Source organism: Eucyclogobius newberryi, unplaced genomic scaffold (genome assembly GCF_026437365.1).
Source record: "Eucyclogobius newberryi isolate DKJ021-1_F unplaced genomic scaffold, fEucNew1.0.hap1 SCAF_1, whole genome shotgun sequence".
NCBI classification, from domain to species: Eukaryota; Metazoa; Chordata; class Actinopteri; order Gobiiformes; family Gobiidae; genus Eucyclogobius; species Eucyclogobius newberryi.
The window spans coordinates 21,145,143-21,171,692 of record NW_027315723.1 but is presented as its reverse complement, the minus strand read 5'-3'; the positions used below and the strand labels follow the sequence as shown (position 1 = coordinate 21,171,692).

The 26,550-nt window shown below is 42.1% G+C and overlaps 2 protein-coding genes across 3 annotated transcripts in view; one reads left to right on the top strand and one right to left on the bottom strand.

Moving 5' to 3' along the window:
- Positions 1-13,594, top strand: part of atad2b (ATPase family AAA domain containing 2B) — a 112,580-nt gene extending 98,986 nt beyond the window's left edge. Inside the window, exons 27-28 of the mRNA XM_072440144.1 lie at positions 3,623-3,751; positions 13,243-13,594. Coding sequence (XP_072296245.1) covers positions 3,623-3,751; positions 13,243-13,284 — 171 coding nt within the window. The 3' untranslated portion in view covers positions 13,285-13,594. The remainder of the gene's footprint in view (positions 1-3,622; positions 3,752-13,242) is intronic.
- A 4,846-nt stretch (positions 13,595-18,440) lies between these two features.
- The window catches only part of LOC140355276 (kelch-like protein 29), a 420,755-nt gene continuing 412,645 nt past the window's right edge, over positions 18,441-26,550 (bottom strand). For both annotated transcript variants that reach the window (XM_072440142.1, XM_072440143.1), the window contains 2 exons: positions 19,462-19,606; positions 18,441-18,658 (listed from right to left, as the gene is read on the bottom strand). In XM_072440142.1, the coding sequence (XP_072296243.1) occupies positions 18,475-18,658; positions 19,462-19,606 (329 nt within the window). In that variant the 3' untranslated portion in view covers positions 18,441-18,474. The remainder of the gene's footprint in view (positions 18,659-19,461; positions 19,607-26,550) is intronic.

Sequence of the window (26,550 nt, the reverse complement as noted above, 5' to 3'; positions counted from 1 at the left end):
GTCGGTTCCCGCCGTAGTCATGGGTAACGTGAGGTCCCTTCAAAATAAAATGACGGAAATAGCGAGCCTCATGCGGTCCCAGAGGATTTATAGGGACAGCAGCGTCTTGATTTTCACAGAGACCTGGTTAACAGCAGAAATGCCAGACTCTATTGTAGGTTTGGACAATTTTCATCTGCTGCGGGCGGACAGAACGAAAGAATGCTTGAAGAAAAGAGGTGGAGGTCTGGCGGTGTATGTGAACACGAGCTGGTCCAAACCCGAACACTGCACAGTGAGGGAGCAGCTATGTAACAAGGATATTGAACTATTGGCTATTGGCATGAGGCCATACTATCTGCCCCGGGAGTTCTCACATGTGATTTTGATCGCAGTCTATGTGGCCCCGTCTGCCAATGCTGAAAATGCTTGTGAAGCACTGCTCTCCTGCACTTGTAGGCTGCAAACACAGCATCCACAGGCTCTCTTCCTCATCTCTGGTGACTTTAACCACGCTTCTCCCTCTTCTGTTCTACCAACATACACCCAGTATGTTACCTGCCCCACCAGAGAGAATAGAACATTGGACTTGTTTTTTGCCAACACCAAGGAGGCTTATTCTTCTTCCCCCCTCCCTCCCCTGGGCAGCTCGGACCACAACCTTGTACATCTGAGGCCTGTGTATGAACCCATCGTGCGCAGGCAGCCTGTGGTGTCCCGTGAGGTGAGGATGTGGTCTGCTGAGAGCGAGGAGGCTCTGAGGGACTGCTTCAGCACCACTGTCTGGACTGAGCTTTATGACCCACATGGGGAGGACATCAACACCATCACAGAGTGCATCACGGTCTACATCAACTTCTGTTTTGAGAACATTGTTCCCTCCCGGACGGTGCGGTGTTTTCCAAACAACAAGCCATGGATTAACCGTGAACTGAAGGCTCTGCTGAAGGAGAAGAAGAGAGCCTTCAGGTCAGGGAACAAGGAGGAGCTGAGGACTGTGCAGAAGGAGCTGAGGAGGAAGATCAGGCAGGCTGAGGCCGGCTACAAGAGGAGGATGGAGGAGCAGCTGCAGCAGAAGAACATTCAGGGAGTGTGGAGAAGCCTGAAAACCATCTCGGGCTTCAAAATCCCCCCTGCCCAGACAGAGGGGGATCTACAGTGGGTGAATGATTTAAATGCTCACTTCTTGAGGTTTGATCGGTCACCCGCCCCTCCCCCTGCACAGCTGCATGCTCCCTCTTCCACAGCTGGACAATGCCCTGCATCTGTTCCTCTTCGCTTATCTGCCCCGGACCATCGGCTCCCCACTTCGCCTGGACTCACCCATCCCCCCAGCACACGGTCCCCCTGCCAACCACTGACTGTCACAGCAGCACAGGTGAGGAGTGAGCTGAAGAGGATTAAAGTGAGGAAGGCAGCAGGACCTGATGGCATCAGCCCCAGGCTCCTTAAGTCCTGCGCAGATGAACTGTGTGGAGTCGTGGAGCATGTCTTCAACATGAGCCTGAAGCTGAGGGTGGTACCACAGGTCTAGAAGACCTCCTGTCTGGTACCTGTGCCTAAGACACCGCGCCCCAAAGACCTCAACAGCTTCAGGCCAGTGGCTCTCACGTCCCACCTGATGAAGACACTGGAGCGGCTAGTCCTGGACCACCTCCGCTCCACCGTGAGCTCAGCCATGGACCCGCTGCAGTTTGCATATCGGTCTGGCATCGGAGTGGAGGACGCCGTCATCTCCCTGCTGCACCGCTCTCTCTCTCACCTGGAAAAGCCTGGCAGCTCTGTGAGGATTCTGTTCTTCGATCTTTCCAGCGCCTTCAACACCATCCAGCCGCTGCTCCTGAGGGACAAGCTGGAGACGGCTGGTGTGGAGTATGACCTGGCAGAGTGGATCCTGGACTACCTCACAGACCGACCCCAGTTTGTGAGAGCCCGGAACTGTGTGTCTGACACTCGGACCTGCAGTGTGGGGGCGCCCCAGGGCACTGTCCTCGCGCCCTTTCTCTTCACCCTTTACACTGCAGACTTCAGACATGACACGGACAGCTGTGTCCTGCAGAAGTTCTCTGACGACTCTGCCATCATTGGACTCATCACGGACGACGATGACGCGGAGTACAGAGGACTGGCGCAGGACTTTGTGGACTGGTGTCAGCGGAACCACCTCCTCATCAACGCGGGGAAGACCAAGGAGATGGTGGTGGATTTCCGCAGACGCCACCCCACTGCCCCCTCACCAGTGAACATCCAGGGACGGGACATTGAGAGAGTGGACTCATACAAGTACCTGGGTGTTCATCTGAACCACAAACTGGACTGGACTCATAACACGGACGCACTGTACAGGAAGAGCCAGAGTCGGCTCTTCCTCCTGAGGAGACTCAGGTCTTTTGGAGTGACAGGGCCACTCCTGAAGACCTTCTACGACTCTGTGGTGGCATCAGCCCTCCTGTACGGTGTGGCCTGCTGGAGCAGCAGCATCACAGAGAGGGAGAGGAAGAAGCTGGACAGAGTCATCAAGAAGTCCAGCTCCGTCCTGGGCTGTGCTCTGGACTCGGTGCAGGAGGTGGGGGACAGGAGGGTCCTGGCTAGATTCACATCTATGCTGGACCATGAGTGTCACCCCCTGCGGGACACTCTCTCCGCTCTGGAGAGCAGCTTCAGTGAGAGACTGATCCACCCTCGATGTGTGAGGGAAAGGTTCCGTAGGTCTTTCCTTCCTGCTGCTGTCAGACTTTATAACAAAAACTGTTAGTACTGAACACTCGCAATACTGACCTAACCATGTGCAATTCTGTCATATGTGCAATTGCTGTTGGAATTCATGTGCAATTCATGTGCAACCTATGTGCTGTCGTGACACATATTCATGTGCAATTACTGTCGTGATCACATGCAATGGTATTTATGTATTTATTTATTTATTTGTCTATGGGAGTTTTTATTTATTTATAGGAGATCTTCTACTGAAAGTGTTTTTCAGACTTCCTATAAGTGATCTGTTCTTCTGTATCTACCTCTGTATCTACCTGCGTTGCACCAATGAAATTTCCCCATGTGGGACAATAAAGGAATATCTTATCTTATCTTATCTTATCTTATTTATTGCAACACTGAAGTTATACAAAGGCGCACATGGTTAGTTATGATTAGAAAACGCTGAAAAAAATTGTGAAAAAGTGCTAAAAATAAATAAATAAAAGACCAGATAAAAGGTAAAAAGACAAAACCAGGACTAATCGAGGCTAATTTGGGCTTTAATGTTAAAAACAACAACATAAATTTGCCTTTTTTTAACTGTCAGATTGAAGCCTTGGTGCTATTGCGATGTATTTACCGTATTTTATGGACTACAAGTTGCACCTTATCTCTCTTATTATGCATTTTTTTGGCAGCGACTTATACTCCGGTGCGACTTATAGTCCGGAAAATATGGTAGTTTGTTGTTATATTAATTACTACGTCATCTAAGTGTGCCACCTGCTTTCATCGTTTGATTTTCTAACTTTCTATAGGTAAAAAGGTGATGCTGCTGTATGTATTTTCTATGCGTTTCTGTGTTCATTTTAGTTTCTTTCACATTCTCTGTAACATCCCAAAGTTTGCGTCGTAAAGTAAGTGAAATGTTCTTTTGTTTTTGCAGGTCTTACTGGACTTGGTGGTGAACAAGAGCCAGGGTTTCAGCGTGGAGCAGCTGGAGCGACTCTACTCTGTGATCGGCCAGAGCATCTACATGCACCGCCGCGACTACGACAAGACCCGGCTACTGGAGGTGAGGCGCTCTCATTCATTCATCTCGCAAATACAGGAGCGCGACACATGAAAAACCATCGAGAGAAGGGTTTGCGTCACCGAACAGCGATCTAAATGTAAAGTGTCGTGTTAGTTAGTGTTGCGTGAGAAGATGTGTCCTAACTCGTGACTTGTTGTAGTGTATTTTGGTATTTGGTAAAAGATTCAAACCAGGGCCATGGATCTCTGGCTGGTTCTTGGTCAGGACTAACCAAGAGCTCGCCGGTGGTGCAGTGGTTTACAGCGTTACGTTTATATGTAGTTGTTACCATCTGGAGTCCTCATGGGTCAGTCTTGGGGCCTTGACTGTTCTGTCTCTAACATCAAAAACAATAAATATATATATATGAGAATAAATCAAACCAACCCAAAGGAGCACTTAGACTTGGGTGAATCTGACTCTAAATTAGAAGAAGCTTGTGTCTCCCCAGTGGCGCCTGGACCACAGTTTGAGAAACACTGGTCTATTATAGAATGACATTAATTGGCTGAAGTGTATTCACCAGACCTGAAAGAGCTCCGTGACAGGAGTGTTGGAGAAAGAGGCCTCTCGTGACATCATTAGGTCACTTGTTTACTTCACGATGGAGGTCAGACGCTATGTTTATCATAATTATGCATATATACTTATGCAAATGAGGCACGACTCTAGTAAATGATGTACCTCTACAAGTAAGTTAAAAGTGCGTTGCGTGTATCTTTTGTTGCCTTTGATTAATCTACATAAAAGTAACTTCTTGCACTGAAATGTACATTTGATCCCTGCTAAACATATAATCTTTACTCAATTAATCACATTATTATATTCTACTTCTATATTTAGCTTTAGGAGTTGTCACACTAATATACAGGGTTTGTGCATGTTTTAATTAGACACAAGGAAACTAAACGATGTACAGGTGAAAATAAACCTTTACAAAATAACTCTAAATGGCTGTGCATAATGTAAAATGTTCTTTAAAATAAACCCCTTTCCAAAAAAAATAGATACAAAAATTCTTGACTAAATGTTAGTCTTACACGTCTTATAATTGTTACTACTGACCACCTTATATATGTATAAACTGTAAAGCTTGTAAAGCATAGTGCCGTGTTCAGACCTTTTCAAAGTAACGTCTGATAATTAGCCTGTTTGGCTCAAGCAGTGAATTAACTTCAGTTACTAAAACTGTACTTTACTTTAGTAACAATTAAAAAAAGATAAAAATGCGTCATATCTATTTCTGTTCATGTTGGCCGGAAATGTATGTCAAATGCCTGTAAATCGAATGTGTTAATTCTTTGATTATCAAAGGCCTTTAAACATGCTTTACTTCTGCTCTGGCACGTTTACTTACCACGTTCCATCAATCAGATGTTCCTTCAGGTGTTAGTGCGCTCTCTACTGGCAGCAGAGGGAATTAACAAGGGCAAACAAACAAAAGCTAGCTTAATAATGTTAGCACACAGGTGCAATAAAAGTGATTTGACACAGAAATGATCAGAACCTCTGGTGATGATTTAATGAGGGACTCTAGATTGAAATGAGCTCTGAGAGCTTTAGTCTGGTACAAGCATCTCCTGTACACGGCTCCTGCCAAATAATCCAAACCAATCTTGTTTCTTGAATAAATTATTTATTGTATATTATAATAATGTTTTGTTGGATGTTCTTTTCCAAATCTATTTAAATGATCTTTTAAAACATTCTAAATGCCTTTTATCCTGCTGTAGTGATCAGAGCAGATCTGATCCTGTGACAGCTGCACCGTTACACATATTATAAGTTGGATGCAAATTTTGGGTGACATTTTAAACTGGAGCTCTGCATTTTGCCCTCCGGCCGGTCGTGTGCTCGTGCGGTCGTGCGTTAGCCGCCTCGTCGTCCTGTTGGTGTACAATCTAGAAGCCCCTGTCAGGATGTCCGAGCGGGCGAGGCAGAGGCGAGCGGCGCCAGGTGGTGCGCCTGGGCCACCTTTCATCCTGCCAGCCTGAATCAGAGATGCCAGAGCAGAAGTGTCGGGATTGTTTGCCCTGCTCACACACAGGTTGTGCTCATGTGTTACATTCAGTAGACTTTTCGGAACACGACACTTTTAACTACAGCTCAGACCCACAACTGGGCCTTGTGTCATGGACCTTTAATGCCGTACTGTAGAACATTCAAACCCAGTTACACAATACAATATCAACTTTAACTTCTTATGTTGGTTTGGAGTCTAATATATATACAAAATTAATTAAAAGTATAAAAAAATGACAGAAACATTGAGTGAAATCTTCCAAACAAAGGTATATAGCGTCGTTTCATGTTTTCTTTCATGTTTTTTGCAATACTTGAACCTCAACCGAGACATTTACAGCCACATTTCAGCACATTCCTGACCCACTGTTGAAATATTGTCTGAATATTGATATGGAGATATACATTTTGGTCAGTAATCGCCCCAGACAAAGCTCATTTCAAGCCAGGGCCCAACAACAAGCAGCTCAACGCCCCAAGAGAGAGACCGAGCGGCGTTCGACACGACTCCATTCATCCACCGTAACCGTGTGTGCTGTTGTTATGCCGCGTACACGCGAGTTAAACGTAGCGTGTGTTCGTACATTTATCTCTCGCCGTCCTCCTGGGCTCGCCGCGTCTGTCATCCAGAAGAGTCCGACCTTTTGCAGACGGGGCCGACCGGAGCCCGCTTTCCAGTTGAAGCCAGAGGGACCGTAGACAATAACACAGCAGTTACAAATTGCCCTTCACATCGCCCCAGAATTATTATTATTACGTTCTGTCGGTTGCGCAAAAAAACATTTTCCCCCAGTCTTTGACCTTTTAACCGGAGCGTGCGCGGCTAGAACGGCAACAAACCTCGGCGCCGCGGTAAATCGTGTTCAGCTGCGTGTGCGCGCGGTCCTACGCCGAGCTGTACAGGCCCGAGCATTTACTGTACAAACGACTGGACTGTTCTACCGTTTGTAATAATGACAAAGCTTTAAATATGTCGTCAGAGATGGTAGAGTAGCTAGTAAGAGTACTTCAACGTCACTAGTAGAACTACAAAGTTAGCGGTCCAAGAAATGACTTGAATAAGAGTAAAATGTATTTGGGGGAAACTTCTACTCAACTAAGAGCCACTGTCTTCGCCACAAAAATGAGAACGAAATTACACAATATCTGACGCAACGATGCAAGAAACGCAAAAGTCGTTTAATGTTGTCGACATAAAGTCACTGAGAGGGAAGAGGAGCCAACACGTTTCCCAACAGTATTTTCTTACATTGTCAAATATATCATTCAATTAGGAGGAGCAAAAGTATGCAGCGCAAATGTATTCAAAAGGTACTTAAATAAATGTAGCTACAGTACTGCCCTCCTCTGGCTTTTGTAGTGCGCATTCAGAGTTCTACGAAGGATCTCGCCCAAGGACACGACGCCAAACGGCCAGTCGCTTAGAGCTGGGATTGAACCAGCAGCCTTTTGGTTCATGGGCAAGCAGCGTACCACTGCTGCCCATGAGCTACAACGTGGAACTGTCGAATCGCACATGATATAAACTGCTGTCCCGTTGGTAATTCGCCCACAAACGCTTTAGGCACGGAGCGTCTCCCAGTTCGTTTCTGAAGCGTCCTTCTCGGCCCGATCATGTTTGCCTGGGATCCGGACTCATTCTCCCCGTGTGATCCGTGGTCGAGATCTCAGTCCGGTCGCCGTCGTGTCTTGGGTCAAACTTGGACAGGAACTCATCGTAGATCGCTTGGGACAAAATCAAACCGTTTCGCTCATTCGCTCCGCGCGATTCTGCAATCTTTTTCAGTCCTCTGTGATATTTATTCACTTCCTTTTCCCCCTCGTAAGCGCCTGCATTTGTTTCGATACTGACGGGCCTCGCGTGTCCACGATTGGCTAATCCTCCCGCCAATCATGTCGCTCCGACCAGACTCAGAGATTCGTTAAGTGTTGGAGGAGTGTGTGTCGTGGGTCCCGGGCAACCGCTTCCTGCTTGTCTCTGTGGAAATGTTCTTGCATCGAATATTCCACAGTCTGTCTATCGCCTCCAGGCCAAGTCACAGGTCAGATCTATGGAGGGACGAGCCCGTTCACATTAAGAAAGCACGTTTTTTTTCAAGGTGCTATCAATAAAAACACTTGATTTAATTGCAAATTTGTTCAATGCGATACTACTTCAAGGCAAAGCAATCACAGCTCCAGAAAAGTTACACTGTGCGTCTTTACGGTTCATCATCATCATTTGTTTATAGTTTTGGCAGAATGTTCCTTTAGATAATGTTTCAGCTGCGTCCAAAGCCAATCTATAGATAAAAAAAAAAAAAAGGTAACAATGCGTCTTGAACCTGTTGATCTCAATTTGCTTTTCCCTTGTAGCACATTACACTTTAAATAAGCCGTTAAACTATCTTTGGTCTCCGACAGACACAATTAAAGAGGAGCGGCCCTTTCAAGGCCTTTGAAAGTGCTTTGTGCAAATGTTGAGTATGAAGAGGAACACATCGCACTAAATGAATCCAGCCACGGCTTTTATCCGGATCATAGTTGTCAGGAACTTGTGTGAAACGGACGCTGTTCTTTCAGACACAATACGGCGAGATTGTTCAGAGAAAGGCAAACGGCACTGTTATTTTTGCCCTCGTCACCTCTGCGTTCACAATCAGAACAAACGCCGGATCGAGCTAATTTGTTTCAGTTAAAAGATTAAATCGGTGCATAAGAGAAGGCAATTTGAAAATGGTTTTGACTCGCAAAATAACCCTAATCAGAGCTTCACCTGATTTTCAAGCTTTGAGAGCTCCTTTATGCAAATGTAGACTCTATTTCTTGAGTTTTTCTTGGGTTTTCTGCTTTCAAACTCTAAAAATGTGAAAAAGAAAGAGCTAAAATCCATCTCATCAGGCGGCGGCTTGTGTGCGTTGGCCCATATTTCCGCTTGTTGATGCCAGAGGTGTCGACTTTGCAATGAGTCGCCTCTGGTGTCAATCCACGTCAGTTTAATCATAGTATGTGCATAGAAAAACACGTGTACTCTGGAGGCGAGGGGGGCGAAGTGTCTTTCCCAAGGACACGGTAACGGAAAGTAAAAGCCAGACCCGGGATCGAACTGCAAACATGGGTCAGGAGCAAATGATCTCCCACTGAGCCACTGCTAATATGACTTATGTGTCTGTGGAAAGAGGGGGCGGGACGGCTCCTGGCCAATCTCAAATTAAATCATGATTTACCGTATTTTAAGCTAAAAAAATGCATAATAGTGAAGAAAAATAATATATAAGTTGCACTGGAGTATGAAATGCAGTTGCAAGTGTGAAAATAACAAATAATATCACATATAAGTCGCTCCGGAGTATAAGTATATAAGTATAAATATAAGTATAAGTCGCACCCCGGCCAAAACTATGAAAAAAGGTGCAACTTATAGTCCAGAAAATACAGTATCTATGTATTGGCCAACGTTCACCTGTAGAGGCAGCATAGGCAAAAACAAAAATCTAATTCCTTCTTTTGATTTCACTTTTTCCCTTTATAACAAACATTTGTTACAAACAACAACATTTTATCAAGTGGAAAAATGTAAAGATTTTTATAGAAGTACGTTTTTCCCTTTTCCTTCAGTTGTAAAGATAAAAGAGCATATTTATTCTTTCATTCCCGTGCTAAATACAAACTTATGCATTTTGTAACTCATGACGAAGCGCGCGTTAGTCTCTGAGGTGAAGCCGCCCGCGTTCCCACGGTAACACTGCCAAAAAAAGGTCCCCAGGCGCCGTGGACCGCGGGGGAAGCGCAAAGCCGCCGAGCCGGTGTTTGCGTGGGCGGAGTTTACGCGAGAGAGACGGCGCGTTAAAAGCAAAGTCGTGTCACAAAGCGGACGAGGCCAGGCAAAGCTTTCAGGCACTTTTTTAAAATGTTCGTAATGTTACACCCGCGTTTTAACGGCTCCTGACCCGGCGCGCATGCCGTGGGCGCATGCTAACGCGCTAAGTGCCTCATTGAAGCTGTAACGGAGACGGAGAAGCACTTCAGATTCAGCCTGTGACCTGTAAATACTGAGTGACACGGGAGATTTTAGAAACAACACATCCCACAATTTAATTCAGTGTCGGAGTCATTTCATCTGTCAATGTCGAGGAAATCAATGGTAGAAAAGTGGTGGCATCAGGCCGTAAAAGAACGTAACACGGATGCCCTGTCGTCAAACGCTCTCGTTTAAAGTGCCCCCTACAGGTCGGACGACTCATTGAACAAAAATTTAGTTGAGATAAATATATTTTGAGTTTAGCTAAAAAATATGAAAATGTTATCACAGAACAGCACATTTTTTAGGTTTATATTTTCACTTCCTGTTTGTGATTGATGACATCACACTAAGAAATTACCCAGCAAACACTGGGCACAAACTCGTCTAATGTCACAATTTGTTTATTTGACGAATACTTTGTTGAATTAATGTTCAGAGAGTCAAAAAAGTGTTTTCTTTTGTGTCAAAATGTGACATCACAAAATTCAACTTGTTTAAAAAATGATCTTGTTTTTGTTCAGGAAATGTGCGAAAATGAGCCATTTTTTTATTAAACAAATGAAAATGAACCACAAAATCATGATTAACATTGAGAATTTTGTAATATATTTGTATTATTATTATTTTGTAATCGCCCGTGTAAGAATCCATGTGTGTTGTAGTTGAATATGTGGTAAATATAAATGTGAAATGTCAATAAAAAAATTGGACATTAGAAAACACATATTATGCAAAAAAACACCTCGTTCTGAATCTCCTCCATCAGTGACGTCGTCTCGATCCGTGACGTGGCTCTGGTTCATAAATCACTGCCAGATTCAGCCAAATCATGATCAGTACGACTAGCTAGATTCATTAGCAGTTAGCATTTTTCTCTTAAATATGTAATTCTCTCTGCTGCCAGTAGACGGGGCTCTAAACACCGCCTCTCACGTGGGTAAAGCTAGAGACACGGAACGCTTTTTTTTTTAGTTCTAAAACATGAAATGCCAAACTAAAAGGTTCCTGAGAACACGTTTAAAGGCCAAAAACAAAACAACTAGCGCATAATATTTGTCCTTTTGTTGTAACTGAAATATTAATGTGTTATTACTTTTAAAAAACAATTAAAAAAAAACTATCTCTGTATCGTAATCGTTCGTATTTTCCCCCAGAGATATATTTGTTGTTATATAGCTGTTTTTGGCCTTTAAACGTGTTCTCGGAGACCTTTTTAGTTTATTAAAAAAAAGCTATCTCTGTGGAAAAATACAAAGGCCAAACCAAAGCGTCCGTGTCTGGCTCGTTCTCCTTCACAGTCCTGTTCTGGTGTCACCGCCGACTCGGGACGCGAGCGCAGACACGGCGGCGGCGTCTGGAAGACATTTATCACTCTTTCCCACCTCGTCATCCGTCTCCCGCCCGCGGCTCCGCTCACGTTTACTCTGTCAAGCGCCGCTGTTTTCACGCCGGGAAGAATCGCTCGTCTCATTCCTCCTCTTCTTCTTCTTCTTCTCCTCCGCTCGGTCCATTCATCACGCTGTTCAGAGCCGCCGCCGTTTGCCGTGGGAAAAACTCGTAGCGATATTAAAATGTGATTGCGTTTATGAAGCTGTCGGATTACGATGCGATTTATCTCAGGTGGAACCGTAAGAGACGGCAGCAAATGCCATTAATACAATGTAATTATGTCAAAGTGTAAACAGAACATATCAAAAGAAAACATCACAACAAACTGACAATGAAAAATGACCTGTTTTTGTTTTAAATTAAAGGTGCTGAGGTCGGCAACTTCAGTCATTTTATTCTTCCTAAAGCCGCAGTTATTTTATTACTTGGTTTACGGATTTTTAAATGAAATATCTTGAACAGGCGGACGAAATATAAATATAATTTCAATTTCCAAAGATTTTTTCTTCATAAAACATTAATATAATAATTCAAGGAAATATGGCGACAGGCAGGAAAATATAAATGTCAAAGAACACATGCTGCTGCTGCTGCTGCAGCAGCTGCAGCTGCTGCAGCAGCTGCAGCTGCTGCAGCAGCAGCAGCTGCAGCAGCTGCTGCTGCTGCTGCTGCTGCTGAAATAAATAAATGAATAATCTAAGTGCGGCGGATCCGTAAACAAGTAATAAAATAACCGCGGCCTAATGCGGGTTCTGTGGCTGTGATGTCGTTCCAAAGATATGGTTCATATCTTTGGAACGACATCATGAAACTAAAACTGGCACAAAGTTCAACGTCGTCTCTGTCAAAAGATATGATTTCTGACCATCGCCTCAGAAACTGTCAATCAAGCCAAAGATCAAAGGTTCAGAAGAAAAGACGCCGCAGGGAAAAAGAAAGAAAGAAAAAGAGAGATTACACAAAATGTACCGACGACTAAGAACTGGACATTATTATTATTATGGACATTATTATTATTATGGACATTATTATTATTATGGACATTATTATTATTATGGACATTATTATTATTATTATTATTATGGACATTATTATTATTATTATTATGGACATTATTATTATTATGGACATTATTATTATTATTATTATGGACATTATTATTATTATGGACATTATTATTATTATTATGGACAATATTATTATTATGGACATTATTATTATTATGGACATTATTATTATTATGGACATTATTATTATTATGGACATTATTATGGACATTATTATTATTATGGACATTATTATTATTATGGACATTATTATTATTATGGACATTATTATGGACATTATTATTATTATGGACATTATTATTATTATGGACATTATTATTATTATGGACATTATTATTATTATGGACATTATTATGGACATTATTATTATTATGGACATTATTATTATTATGGACATTATTATGGACATTATTATTATTATGGACATTATTATTATTATGGACATTATTATGGACATTATTATTATGGACATTATTATGGACATTATTATTATTATGGACATTATTATGGACATGGGGGAAATATTATAAAAAAATCAAATATTATATTATATATAATTATATATATTATAAAAAAAATCAAACTCAATTTGAAAATGGACAAATTGGAAAGAGTTTCTACTCATTAAAGTTTGAATGTTCTCTGTGCTTTTTGTTCTGTTTACAGGTTAAAAAGAATGATAAAAAATGACATAATACAAAATAAATAAATGAAATAAATGAAATAAAATGAATACAATAAATACAAAAAATAAAATGACATGAATGACATGAAATAAATGAAAAATAAATACAAACAAAATGAATAATATAAAAACAAAACAAAGATTAATATGGCATGTTTGTGGGGCCGTCCCACACAAAATGACTCTAAAGCTCAACATTTGCATATTTCTTAGTCTTTAGGCCCCTCCCCCTGTTAGAAAGCGAACACAACATTTTTATCTTATTTGTTGATGATTAAACCTCTTTTTCCCGATCCGTGTTTGTAACGCGCTCTTTGTCTTGCAGGACATTGAACTCAGAATCCAGCATTTTGACACATTCCTGTGACGGGACTTCGGACCAGGCGTCGCCCGGGACCACGCCCCTCACGCCCCTTCAAGCCCCTCCCACCCGACGCCGACAACCAGAGACATTCAACGGTGCTAGCTATCGTCTCAGGGACTTAGCCAGACCACGACAACACGGAAGGAAACCAAACACGGGACGGTTCCTACGGACGGTTCCTCTCGATGGTTCCTCTCGATGGTTCACGCCTGGTGCTTAAACGGGTGCTAACTTTCTTACTCCATGCTGCTCTTGGACTACTATGAAAACAACATAAAACCACAGATTTAAAGGTGCAGTGTAACATTTCTGGTCCTCCTGCCGATGTCGTCGCTTTGTCTGGAATGTTCCGCAGCTCGGCATTAAACTCTATTCAAACATCGCTCAGAAATCAATCGTTTACCGCGAGGAGGGGCGCCTTTCCGCAGACCCGCCCCGGTGTAACTCGGCGAGGTGCATTCCAGGCAGAGCGGGGTCTCATCTCCGTGGAGGCGCAAGCCGGAAAAGTTGCACATTTACATTTAGAACTAGCGAAAACCAACAGAAGCGTCACATCAGCCGCTCGTGTGATCCGCGATCCTCACCAGCACACCGGGCCACGCCCTCCGAGGCCACGCCCTTCACGCTGACGCTCGCTCGGGCCAGTTTCCATGGTGTTTTTTTTAAATAAAGTTTGGGTTTTCTTATTCACCAGGGCCAGAGGGTGTAAAAGGTACAGAACAGTCAGTGTTTTGTAAGATTTCTACTCGTTATTAGTAGATAATTGACACTTACTACACCTTAATTAGCGTTAATAAAGCTGTTTGTTCATTATGAGTTAAGTCCTTGTTCATGCTTTACTAAGGCTAATAAACGTGTAGTTATTCTAATACAAATCGCTTTTATGACGAGCCTCAACAACTCCAAGAATCTAAAATTATAATTCTTACGTCAAGTTTGAATTATGAATAATCAGTATTTAAAAAAAAGATGAGTATTTTTTTATTTTTTTTTTGGACTCCTCAGTTCAAAAGCGCAACATGTATTTACTGTAACTCATCTCCCCGTTTGAAATATTGTTTCATAATTATCAGTTCATCCCAGAATTTATGAAAATCCATTTTACAAAATTCACAAAATTGAATGGAAATTGAAATTAGCCTTTCATTTTTAAACATGTAGTTAAACTTGAGTTGTTGGCTGTTTAGCATTACCGTTAGCATTGTCATTAGCATTAGCATTACCCAAACATATGCTAACAACTATCCACTACAACTATGTGTCCGGCACATTAACACGTTTAGCATTAGCCTGTTGTGCAAAGGACTGCTGGAGCTAGCGTAGCTTTAGACGGGGCTACGGTGCGTTAGCCTGGCAGCCGGCGCGCGCCCTGAACAGCTAGCGTAGCGTGCTCCACTTGCAGTATGAATGTCGCCCCGTCCACAGCCCGCGGAGGAACTGGAAGCAGTACAAAATGGAACAAAGTCTGTCGTTTGCACTGCCTAGTGTGTGCCTTATTTAAAAAAAACAAGTTATTCAAATGTTACGACTTTTTAGAGACAATGAAGCGGCGCCGCAGCGAGCAACGACGTTGAAGCAGAAACGTATTTATCAAAATCTAGCTGCACGTAATTATTCGACTCCCTTTGGCCATTTCGAGACGTAAAACGGCTTAAAATATGAACTTTTTGTCAAAGCGTTTGTTACATTTTTCATGTTTCCGTCGAGTTTTCTTCTACGCAAACGTAATCGAGTGAGTTCTCGTGCCAAGTATTCGTGATCAGTTCTGAAGGTCAATCGAATAAACAAAAGGTGCTCTCGACCTTTGCACCGTTACGTTTTGTACTTTTTTATACACAGTTTATTTCACGTGTACTTTTTTGAGTTTAACAAGGCCATTCTAGGCAGTGCCCTTCACACATGACCTCACACTGCAGTTTGTGGTGAGTTGAAGCTTTATACGACATCGTGACATTGTTTGTTTGGTTAAAACAAAGAGGATTCCCCCCCCCCCCCCAAAGCTCAAATCTTGTGGTGCAAAATGTCGCCGTTTCGGAGGCGAGATCATTGAGATATGCAACCGGATCTGGCAGGTTGGCGCTCGGGACTCCAGCGGAAAGACTCAGCCAACTCTACCTCAGCCGATCCGCCTTCTCAAATACAGAGATACTACTACTACTACTCGCAGTCGTTTTGGAAGTACTTTTTTGTTTGTTTTCTCTTGAGCCTCCACGCTGATCTGGATTAGTACCTCAACGCTTCCTGTGCCACGAGCCTCGCCCACTTGCTCCTCCCCCTGAAGCCTTTTCCCCGCCAAAAGTTAAATCATCTCGTTTTTTTTTTAGTTTTTTTAATTTTACCGTCGATGGATTGTTTTGTCATTTTGTACACGCCCGGTTTAACATCACGCGCGCTCGTTTTAATATCGGTAGCATTTGTGTAGCATGTTTTTTTTTTTTTGAGGGGGAATTAAAGGGTTTACATAAGCGTCTCAGGATCAACTCGTATCGACCCTTTTCCGCCTTTTCTATTTATTTACATCTTGTTTTCGTCGACTTGGTTACGGAGCGAAAAAGACTCTTAACGTTCTCCAAACGCGTCTCGCCCGCCGACTTTTACTGAACTTGATTTGAAAATAGGGATAGTTAATGTCATACATTGTGATCTTCCTTTCTGCTCGTTCTAAATTGTAGCCAGTTTTGGACTAACAACCAATTTTTGTCTGGTAGAGACGCCGAGTCCAGAAAGCAGCAGGAAAAGGCTTCTGTTCCTCTTTGTCCTTTTTATCCTTTTAGTCCAGTTTCATTTCTTCTGTTTGGGGGGGATTTTGTGTATTTAACACTCTTGGTGTAAGTTATATTTAAAATTAAACATTTACTGTTTTTCTTAAATAAACTGCTGTAATAAACTTGACAAAAGCTTCCGTCTGTTTTTGTATTAATTTTAATGCAAAAGAAGAAAAAAAAAGTGTCAGCTGGAAAAATGTCAAATAAATTTTTTCTCATTGATCAGTTTTTCTATTATATTTTGGTCTTTTTAAACTCAAAATGGTTTTCATTAACCTAAACGTGACAGATTTGAGATTTAACACAAAAATAGTCCAATTTCTTCCTGCAAAGTCTAAAAATTCTTCTCCAAATGACATGTTTTCTTCACACCGATGTATAAAGTAATTTAAAAAAAGTAGTTTATCATTGACTATTACAGTTAAGTTAATAATTATGCTTTTACTTTAGTCCAAATATCAAAAATACAATTGCAATTATTTGAAACATGTTATTTTTTTGAACCTTTCCACCGCCACCAAACAATCGTTTCCAATCTAAAATAAAGACAAGACGCCGGCGCATGTTGAAGTATATGTATTAGGCTTCAGTAATAACAATTGTTTTATTCCTTCTTCGAGTACAGATTTACAGACGACCCTTTTGAACCCGACGTATTCACGTTGATTTTTCTAAAAACATGTATACACAATCGCCTTCAGGTTTTAAAATATACATATTTCCTTCCAGTATTTACACATCACCGACCCAGAAATATTGTGGGTCGAGACACTAAAAAACAAGAGGTGAAGCCGGCGAAAAACAGATCGAGATGTGAGTCACCAAAGGTTATTGTGCTTTTTCCGGGCGTTCGCTTCCAAAAAAAAAAAAAAAAAAAAAAAAACAACCCCAAAAAACCCAAATAATCTTCAAAATGTTCCCAAACTAGAAATCATAAAACACAGATGAATATTCACTCAACAGAAAACAGGACAATTCCACGTTGTTGTTCCAGGAGGTCGTAAAAAGGTGGTCGGGAGGTTAGATCCGGTGGGAAAATGAGACGTTGAAGAAGTCACACTTGTAAAAAATCTGGGTGAGGAAAACAAGACGACTTTTCATAAACATATTTAATCCTCGTCTCCTTTAAGCGGCGCTAAAGAGGACAAACGCCAGGCATGGGACAATACGCAGGGTTTGTGTCATTTCCAAGGCAAATTCTCATACTTTTGAATGTTTCTGTGCTGGAAAAAAAGTGTTTGGCCGTCATGAAAATTACTAAAATGTAGCTTGATTTATTTGTTGTATGTAATTTGTTTTGCGTAATTTCCTTTAAATTTCCATTATTTTGTTTAAATACCAATGTGGGCCAAAGGGAAACAGAAGAATAATGAGTCAAGTCAAGTCAAGCCAAAATCTACTCAATTAATCAATTAATTATTCAAATTATTTTAGTAAATTGTCAAATCTGCAACTAAACAATAAATAGAATCAGACATGTTTAAATGTTTGCACTAGATTTGTAAAAAAGAAAAGAAAAACCACAATATGGCTATAATTCCAGCTAGTATTATTTAAAAATAAACTGAATTATTATTTTATTTTTATTTTTTTCTTACAGTTGTATAAAACACTGACTAAATTCACAAGTTTTTTTTACCTGACTGAGCTTCAGCTCTTAAAATTGCAACTAATGATTATTTTAGCAAACAATAATTTGTACTTTTTCAATACATTTTCAACCAAATAAAGAAGTTTAAATATGGCGACTGAAGCTTTGTCCCTAGAGATTAATCACAATAAACAAGTTATTATTATTCATGAAAAATCTGAAAGTCTATTTATTTTTTAACATTTTGATTTGATAATGAAGCTAATTTTGTTATAAAAACTGTATAATTCAAAATCATAAAAACACGACTATGAACATCTTTCATAGTCGACAGACACATTTAGCTGATTAATCACTGAAGTTCTAAAGGGCGTTTCCTCTTCTACAAATCATATTAAATCCCTTTAAACCAGTTATTGTCCCATGTCTAGATCAAACATCAAACATCGCCGAGCGAAAACTATGACTAAAACAAGAGAAAAAACGTCCGACAAAACGCTTCAGTTTCGCCCGAAGCCCCGGTGCTTCAGACGAAACGTGACTTCCCCTCGTCATGACCGAGTGTGTTTTACATCCAGCAGGGGGCGTAGAAGTGTGGAAGAGTCCTCCGGAAGCGCGTGTGGTGTCCCCGCCCCCCCAGTGGTCCCGCCCCCCCGGTGGTCCCGCCCCCCCAGTGGTCCCGCCCCCCCAGTGGTCCCGCCCCCCCGGTGGTCCCGCCCCCCCGGTGGTCCCGCCCCCCGGTGGTCCTGCGGTGCCGCTCGGGCTGGCTGCTGGTTCCTGTTTGTTCTTTTTTTGTGTGTGTGTTTTGAAATGGCCGTGACGGGACAAGAGTCATGGTCAGACGCTCTGGATGTACTTCTTGATGACCACGCAGCCGTGTCGGAACAGCGGGCACGGCAGGGACTGAACCAGGGTCCATTGGTTGGTGGTGGGGTCAAAGGTCTCCATGTTGCTCAGAGCCGGGCCCTCGCTGCTCACGATGCCCCCGGTGACGTAGATCTTGCCGTCCAGGATCGCGGCGCTGCAGAGAAAAGACACATCATCGTTTAGTTTCTTGCGTTTTCTTAGTTTGCGGAGCAGTAAAAGTCTAATAAAGTGTGTCTGGTGCGTTATTTCCCAACGTTAGGGGGCGCCAGAGGGAACGCAGGGGGTTAGTTAGAATAGTCTAAGGTTAAGAGAGCCAGCCCACGCTATTTGTTTATTTATTTTAATTAATTTTAATCTATTTTTTAAACACTTTATTTTAATCAAATTTTTATGTATTTATATTAACTTTTTATTGATTTTAATTCTACTTATTTATATATTATTATTCATATTATTATTTTTATTTTGTTTTTTTAATTCAATATTTTTAGCAAATAGCTTTACTGCTAACTAGCCATCCCCACTGTTACCAGCAGAGGGCGACAGAGAAGACGGCAGCATTTTGACATGCGCGTTCTCGTTGACCTCGTAATACAATGTGCTGTTAATAAAAACGCTCCTAAAGTACCGTATTTTCTGGACTATAAGTTGCACCTCTTTTCATAGTTTTGGCCGGGGTGCGACTTATACTTATATTTATACTTATATACTTATACTCCAGTGCAACTTATATATGTGTTTTCTTCTCTATTATGCATTTTTCGGCTGGTGCGACTTATACTCGGTATAATACGGTATTGAAAAAGCCCGAGCGGAACACGACGCTTTAATCCACGAAACCCAATCAAATCACGTCGGTGACACTCGAACCGTGCGCCGTGGATACGACAGACCGGCAGATTACCCATAAGCCCCGGGTTTTACATGGTGGCCCCGCCCGGGCGTTTGATCCGGTACCTGCAGAACTGGCGTGAGTGGTTCATGTTGGGCCCCGCCTTGATGTTGCCTTTGTCCGGGTCATAGATGGTGGTGGCGCGGGCGTAGGCTCCGCCCAGGATGAAGATGAAGCCGTTCAGGCTCACGGCCGGAGCGTATTTATTATCTGGAACAAAGAAGAGAGAAAGTTATATTGTTATTATTATTTGACTTCTTTTGTCTCTGGTCGTGTTTTGTCTCTGGTCGTGTTTTGTCTCTGGTCGTGTTTTGTCTCTGGTCGTGTTTTGTCTCTGGTCGTGTGTTGTTCTGCGTTTAGTCTTTTAAAAACACAAGAGGATCAAATAAAGAAGTAAAAGTGTTTCATGGTCACGTCTGGCTCTTCTGAAACCTCCAGAAGCAAAAGTGCCACACCTGCCAGGGGCCACACCTGACAGGGGCCACACCTGACAGGGGCCACACCTGCCAGGGGCCACACCTGACAGGGGGCGCTGGAGAGCAGGGGCCACACGTGACAGTGAAGTTATAAAACATTTAGAAGTCTTTTTGGTCAAATATATCGTCCCAAAAAAATAGACCTAAATATTAATAACTTTAATCTGGCCGTTTATGTCAAATTTAACCTCATTTTGTCTTTCAGAAAGTTCAGTTTCATAAAGCCGGACACATGTTTGTGAAAATAATAATATTAACGCAAAAAAATATATTTAATAAAATAAAATAAATAAAATATATACGTATCAATTAATTGCTTTCAAAACTACCTGCTACAAAATTAATTCAGAATCGTATTCAGAGATCCTTATAGACGATGTGTTACCGCCGGTGGCTGCAGGCGGCGTGATCTTTCAGTATTCATACGTGTTAGCACATGTTAGCACATGTTAGCACAGCTCTGCGAATGCTCCACAGAGACATAAAAGGAGCGTAAGACTTGGGACGATAACGGAGCTGGAGTTAATTAACTTCCACCTCTGGAGACTTCACACGTCGTATAATGTCATCAACACCTCGACACTTCGTCCCAATCACCGTAAGACGCCACACATACGCCGCCTTTCCACACGTTTAAGACCCGTCTGCGCTTTGAGTGACGTCGCTGTGTGGTGGTCTTAAAGTTACACAGGAGAAATGTCCCCAGAGCCACTTAAGACAATAAAATACTGCGTTTGACTCATTTTAGCCTGTGAAATAGTGAAAAAAACGGAGTAAACTAAACAAATACAACAGTGGAGTACACAAGAGGGGACAATACGGTTTATGTCGCCGGAATACAACCTTTTCTGAATCGTTGCCATGTTTTAGTAATCTGCGAGTTGTATTTCCATGGCTTTGTTACGTTTGGTGTTGATTGCGCTGCTAATTCTCCATTTCAACAGGATCAACTCCCGACTCTAACCAGCAGAGGGCGACAGACGCGTTAAGAACAGCGTCGACGATGCACGCTTACTTTTTAATCATCAATAGCGTCTGATTAAACAGAAATTATGCAGAAAATGTTAGTACAAAAAGTTTGCTTGTTTCTAGCGACTTCCACGAGCTCAAAATATTCTAGAAACTGAAAAACAAAATAACTTCCTCTTAACTTAATAATGATAATGTTCTACTTCTGTTGCTTTGGATTCCTATAAATCAGGCATGTACAAACTAGGGCTCAGGGGCCAAATGCGGCCCTCAGATCAATTTTCGTTGGCCCTCCAGCTTCCTGCTATGTTGGCCCAAACAACAAAAAGTAGTACTTTTTACTGTGAAATTGGGAAAATTCAGACATATTGATGTTATACCAACCTAATTTTAATGTTCTAGGTCTAATTAAAAGTGTGGAGGCTCATTGCAATTATGTCAAATGCAAAATTTTGAATGATTCACTTTGTCATTCAACAAATTCGACATTGTCAAGTTGTTTCGGGCCCTCTGCCCCGTTTAAGTTTCAAAATGCGGCCCTTGGTGAAAAAAGTTTGGACACCCCTGCTATAAATGCACTCGCTCTTTGATTAATTTAGCGATTAGTCGTTGCGAATACGAGATGAGATTTATACATAATTTGACCAAGATTGAGCTAAAATGACGAGGAATGTGCTAAAATGTGCCCGTAAATGCTCAGTTTGAGGTTCACGTGCTGCTCAAAACGTGAACGGAGCGTGAAATGAACCACAAAAGGGCAGAAACATCACTTTCACCCTCGTTTGGGGGATTACACGAGATGTTTTTGTCTCATTTTGACAGCATTTTCACAAGACAATATACACATTTTGCAGATCTCCTGTACTATGATACAATATTACCCCCTCCTCTTTTCATCTCCTGCTTCTGGCACGAACAAGGCGTGATATCTGACCTTTAGGTTTCGCTTTTGAACTCGTTTTGAGAAACATGTAACATCTAAAACGGCAAAATCCCCCTCTCGAGCGAGTGATCCTTCACATTTCCTGCTTCGTGACGCGTCGGCGCTGCAGCTCATTGGAATGCTCCGCCGGCACGTCCGTGTGCGGATGCAACACATGACGTTGTGTGTAAGTCCCCGTAAACCACACGGCGCTCGTTTCGCTTCGCCCGGCGCCTCAGGCAACATAATAACAGGAATCTCTCAAAGGGAAAAAAAAAACATCTTCTCTTTCTCTCCCCAAAAGACAGTCGGAAGCCTTGTTTGTGTCGAGATCGAGCGGGACGTTGGAGGACATTTTGGGCAGGTATTATAATGTGGATTTGGCTGTCAGGGGATGGAGCACTTTGCCTCCTTATCGCCTGCAAAGGCCTTAAACCGATCGGAAATTCTGCTGAAACGACAATAAGTTGGAAACGGCGTCAGCGCAAAACTTTCCGCTCCTTTTCCATTTCACTTTGGCGTGGAGGGGGCCGTGGAGGGGGCCACGCATGAACGCTCGTGTGGGGAATAAACAGGGAATTTGACAAGTGTATTGAAGCCACACGGCAACGTGTCGAAAACATTCAGCTGAAACTTTCCGGCTGAATTTACGATGCAATGAAAATAGTATAACTTGCCTTAAAAAGCAAGAAAAGAAGACGTTTAGAGTGAATGAAATGAGGGAACTGCATGCAAGGCTAAAAACCAGGTTTTAAATGGGTTATTAATGATTCAGATTGATCGTATTTCAGTGGCAAGACTTTTCCCTCGTTCTCCACTGATGAAAAACGGTGGGAAAGTGGGCGGGGCAGGCAAATTATCCACCCACATATCCAATGGTCTGTGTGATCCCTCCGTCGTCCAGGAGGGTTCGAATGCAAAATAAATAAGAATTCTGAGTGTGAACACGTTTTGCCGCTCATATAAGTCACTTCTACAGTTCATCTCGTGATCCTGGTCACATCCTGGTCAGAAACTGGTCACATCCTGGTCAGAAACTGGTCACATCCTGGTCAGATCCTGGTCACATCCTGGTCACATCCTGGTCACATCCTGGTCAGATACTGGTCAGATACTGGTCACATCCTGGTCAGATCCTGGTCACATCCTGGTCAGAAACTGGTCAGATCCTGGTCAGATCCTGGTCACATCCTGGTCAGATACTGGTCAGATACTGGTCACATCCTGGTCAGATCCTGGTCACATCCTGGTCAGAAACTGGTCACATCCTGGTCAGATCCTGGTCACATCCTGGTCACATCCTGGTCACATCCTGGTCAGATACTGGTCAGATACTGGTCACATCCTGGTCACATCCTGGTCAGATACTGGTCACATCCTGGTCACATCCTGGTCACATCCTGGTCACATCCTGGTCAGATACTGGTCACATCCTGGTCACATCCTGGTCAGATACTGGTCACATCCTGGTCAGATCCTGGTCAGATCCTGGTCAGATACTGGTCAGATACTGGTCAGATACTGGTCAGATACTGGTCACATCCTGGTCACATCCTGGTCACATCCTGGTCACATCCTGGTCAGATCCTGGTCAGATACTGGTCACATCCTGGTCGGCTTGGATGAGAACATATCCACACTTGAAATGTTTGACAAAAATTCAAATTTCCTTTTCGTAAGAGCCATAATGTTGAACCAGATCATTTACATAAGCGACGTTGCTGTATTTACTCAATGACAACACTAAAATGTGCATAAAACAGCGCAATTATCCCTGTAGTCATCGCACGCAAACACTGCAGACCCGTCAAACGTAGTGACGTCTACGGCTTCAAAAGGCGAGGATGTACTCTAATTCAGCTTGATGGAGGGAAAAGGCACATTCAATTAGGTTACCATGGAAACGCACCAATCTACTCAATTTTCTCGCCCTGTTTTCTTTATTTTCCTTCCTCCCGCCCAGCTCCATAATGGCACTGTCAATCGAATCCTCGCCACGTCACACCCGCGAGTAATTGCCCGTGGGTCGATACGGTGGGAGGTGCCGCCGTTGCGTCTCCCCGGAGGAGGACTCGTCAGTTCACTGCCAGTCTGTCACCGCGGAGACAGTGAGGTCTATACTTTACATAAGGAGATCCCATCGACGCCTGCAGCTCTGGAGGGATGTGACCAGGTTGTGCTATAGGTGATCGCATATATCTCCTGTGTTTATATAAGCCGGATGTGTGACGGCTTTGAAGGGAATGTCATTTGCGGAGTGTGGGTTTGCTTTAAAAAGCCGAGATGAATTCAAGTCACAGGAGGAGATTGTGGTTTTATATAAAGGCTCTATTTTTGACCGCCTCGCAACAGGTGGAGGAGCCAATCAGGGACACACGTGGTCCGCGAGTATCAAAACAAACACACAATATGACACAAAATATGACAGGGACTGAAAAACATGGCAGATTTCAGCAGAATCAATGATCAAAGCATAAAAACGCCATTGTTCCAAATGAAAAGTGACCTATGTTCTGCTTTGTTTCACGAGCAGAGTAAACAAACCTGATTGCACAGTTCTGCTTGAGTTTGGCTGTAAACCTGCTGTAAACCTGCTGTAAACCTGCTATAAACATAATGTAAACCTAATGTAAACATAATGTAAACCTGCTGTAAACATGATGTAAACCTGCTGTAAACATGATGTAAACCTGCTGTAAGCATGCTGTAAACCTACTGTAAACATGCTGTAAACCTGCTGTAAACATGCTGTAAACCTACTGTAAACATGCTGTAAACCTGCTGTAAACATAATGTGAACCTGCTATAAACATAATGTAAACCTGCTGTAAACCTGCTGTAAACATGATGTAAACCTGCTATAAACATAATGTAAACCTGCTGTAAACATGATGTAAACCTGCTATAAACATAATGTAAACCTGCTGTAAACCTGCTGTAAACATGATGTAAACCTGCTGTAAACCTGCTGTAAACATAATGTGAACCTGCTATAAACATAATGTAAACCTGCTGTAAACCTGCTATAAACATAATGTAAACCTGCTGTAAACATGATGTAAACCTGCTGTAAACATGCTGTAAACCTGCTGTAAACATAATGTGAACCTGCTATAAACATAATGTAAACCTGCTGTAAACCTGCTATAAACATAATGTAAACTGCTGTAAACCTGCTGTAAACATGATGTAAACCTGCTGTAAACATGCTGTAAACCTGCTGTAAATCTGCTGTAAACCTGCTGTAAATCTGACGTAAACCTGCTGTAAAGATAATGTAAACATGATGTAAAACTGCTGTAAACATGATGTACACCTGATGTAAACATAATGTAAACCTGCTGTAAACCTGCTGTAAACATGATGTAAACCTGATGTAAACATAATGTAAACCTGCTGTAAACCTGCTATAAATCTGCTGTAAACCTGCTGCAAATCTGCTGTAAATCTGCTGTAAACCTGCTGTAAACCTGCTATAAACATAATGTAAACCTGCTGTAAACATGATGTAAACCTGCTGTAAACATGCTGTAAACCTGCTGTAAACATAATGTGAACCTGCTATAAACATAATGTAAACCTGCTGTAAACCTGCTATAAACATAATGTAAACTGCTGTAAACCTGCTGTAAACCTGCTGTAAACCTGCTATAAACATAATGTAAACCTAATGTAAACATAATGTAAACCTGCTGTAAACATGATGTAAACCTGCTGTAAACATGATGTAAACCTGCTGTAAGCATGCTGTAAACCTACTGTAAACATGCTGTAAACCTGCTGTAAACATGCTGTAAACCTACTGTAAACATGCTGTAAACCTGCTGTAAACATAATGTGAACCTGCTATAAACATAATGTAAACCTGCTGTAAACCTGCTGTAAACATGATGTAAACCTGCTATAAACATAATGTAAACCTGCTGTAAACATGATGTAAACCTGCTATAAACATAATGTAAACCTGCTGTAAACATGATGTAAACCTGCTGTAAACCTGCTGTAAACATAATGTGAACCTGCTATAAACATAATGTAAACCTGCTGTAAACCTGCTATAAACATAATGTAAACCTGCTGTAAACATGATGTAAACCTGCTGTAAACATGCTGTAAACCTGCTGTAAACATAATGTGAACCTGCTATAAACATAATGTAAACCTGCTGTAAACCTGCTATAAACATAATGTAAACTGCTGTAAACCTGCTGTAAACATGATGTAAACCTGCTGTAAACATGCTGTAAACCTGCTGTAAATCTGCTGTAAACCTGCTGTAAATCTGACGTAAACCTGCTGTAAAGATAATGTAAACATGATGTAAAACTGCTGTAAACCTGCTGTAAACATGATGTACACCTGATGTAAACATAATGTAAACCTGCTGTAAACCTGCTGTAAACATGATGTAAACCTGATGTAAACATAATGTAAACCTGGTGTAAACCTGCAGTAAATCTGCTGTAAACCTGCTGCAAATCTGCTGTAAATCTGCTGTAAACCTGCTGTAAACCTGCTATAAACATAATGTAAACCTGCTGTAAACATGATGTAAACCTGCTGTAAACATGCTGTAAACCTGCTGTAAACATAATGTGAACCTGCTATAAACATAATGTAAACCTGCTGTAAACCTGCTATAAACATAATGTAAACTGCTGTAAACCTGCTGTAAACATGATGTAAACCTGCTGTAAACATGCTGTAAACCTGCTGTAAACATGATGTAAACCTGCTGTAAATCTGCTGTAAACCTGCTGTAAATCTGACGTAAACCTGCTGTAAAG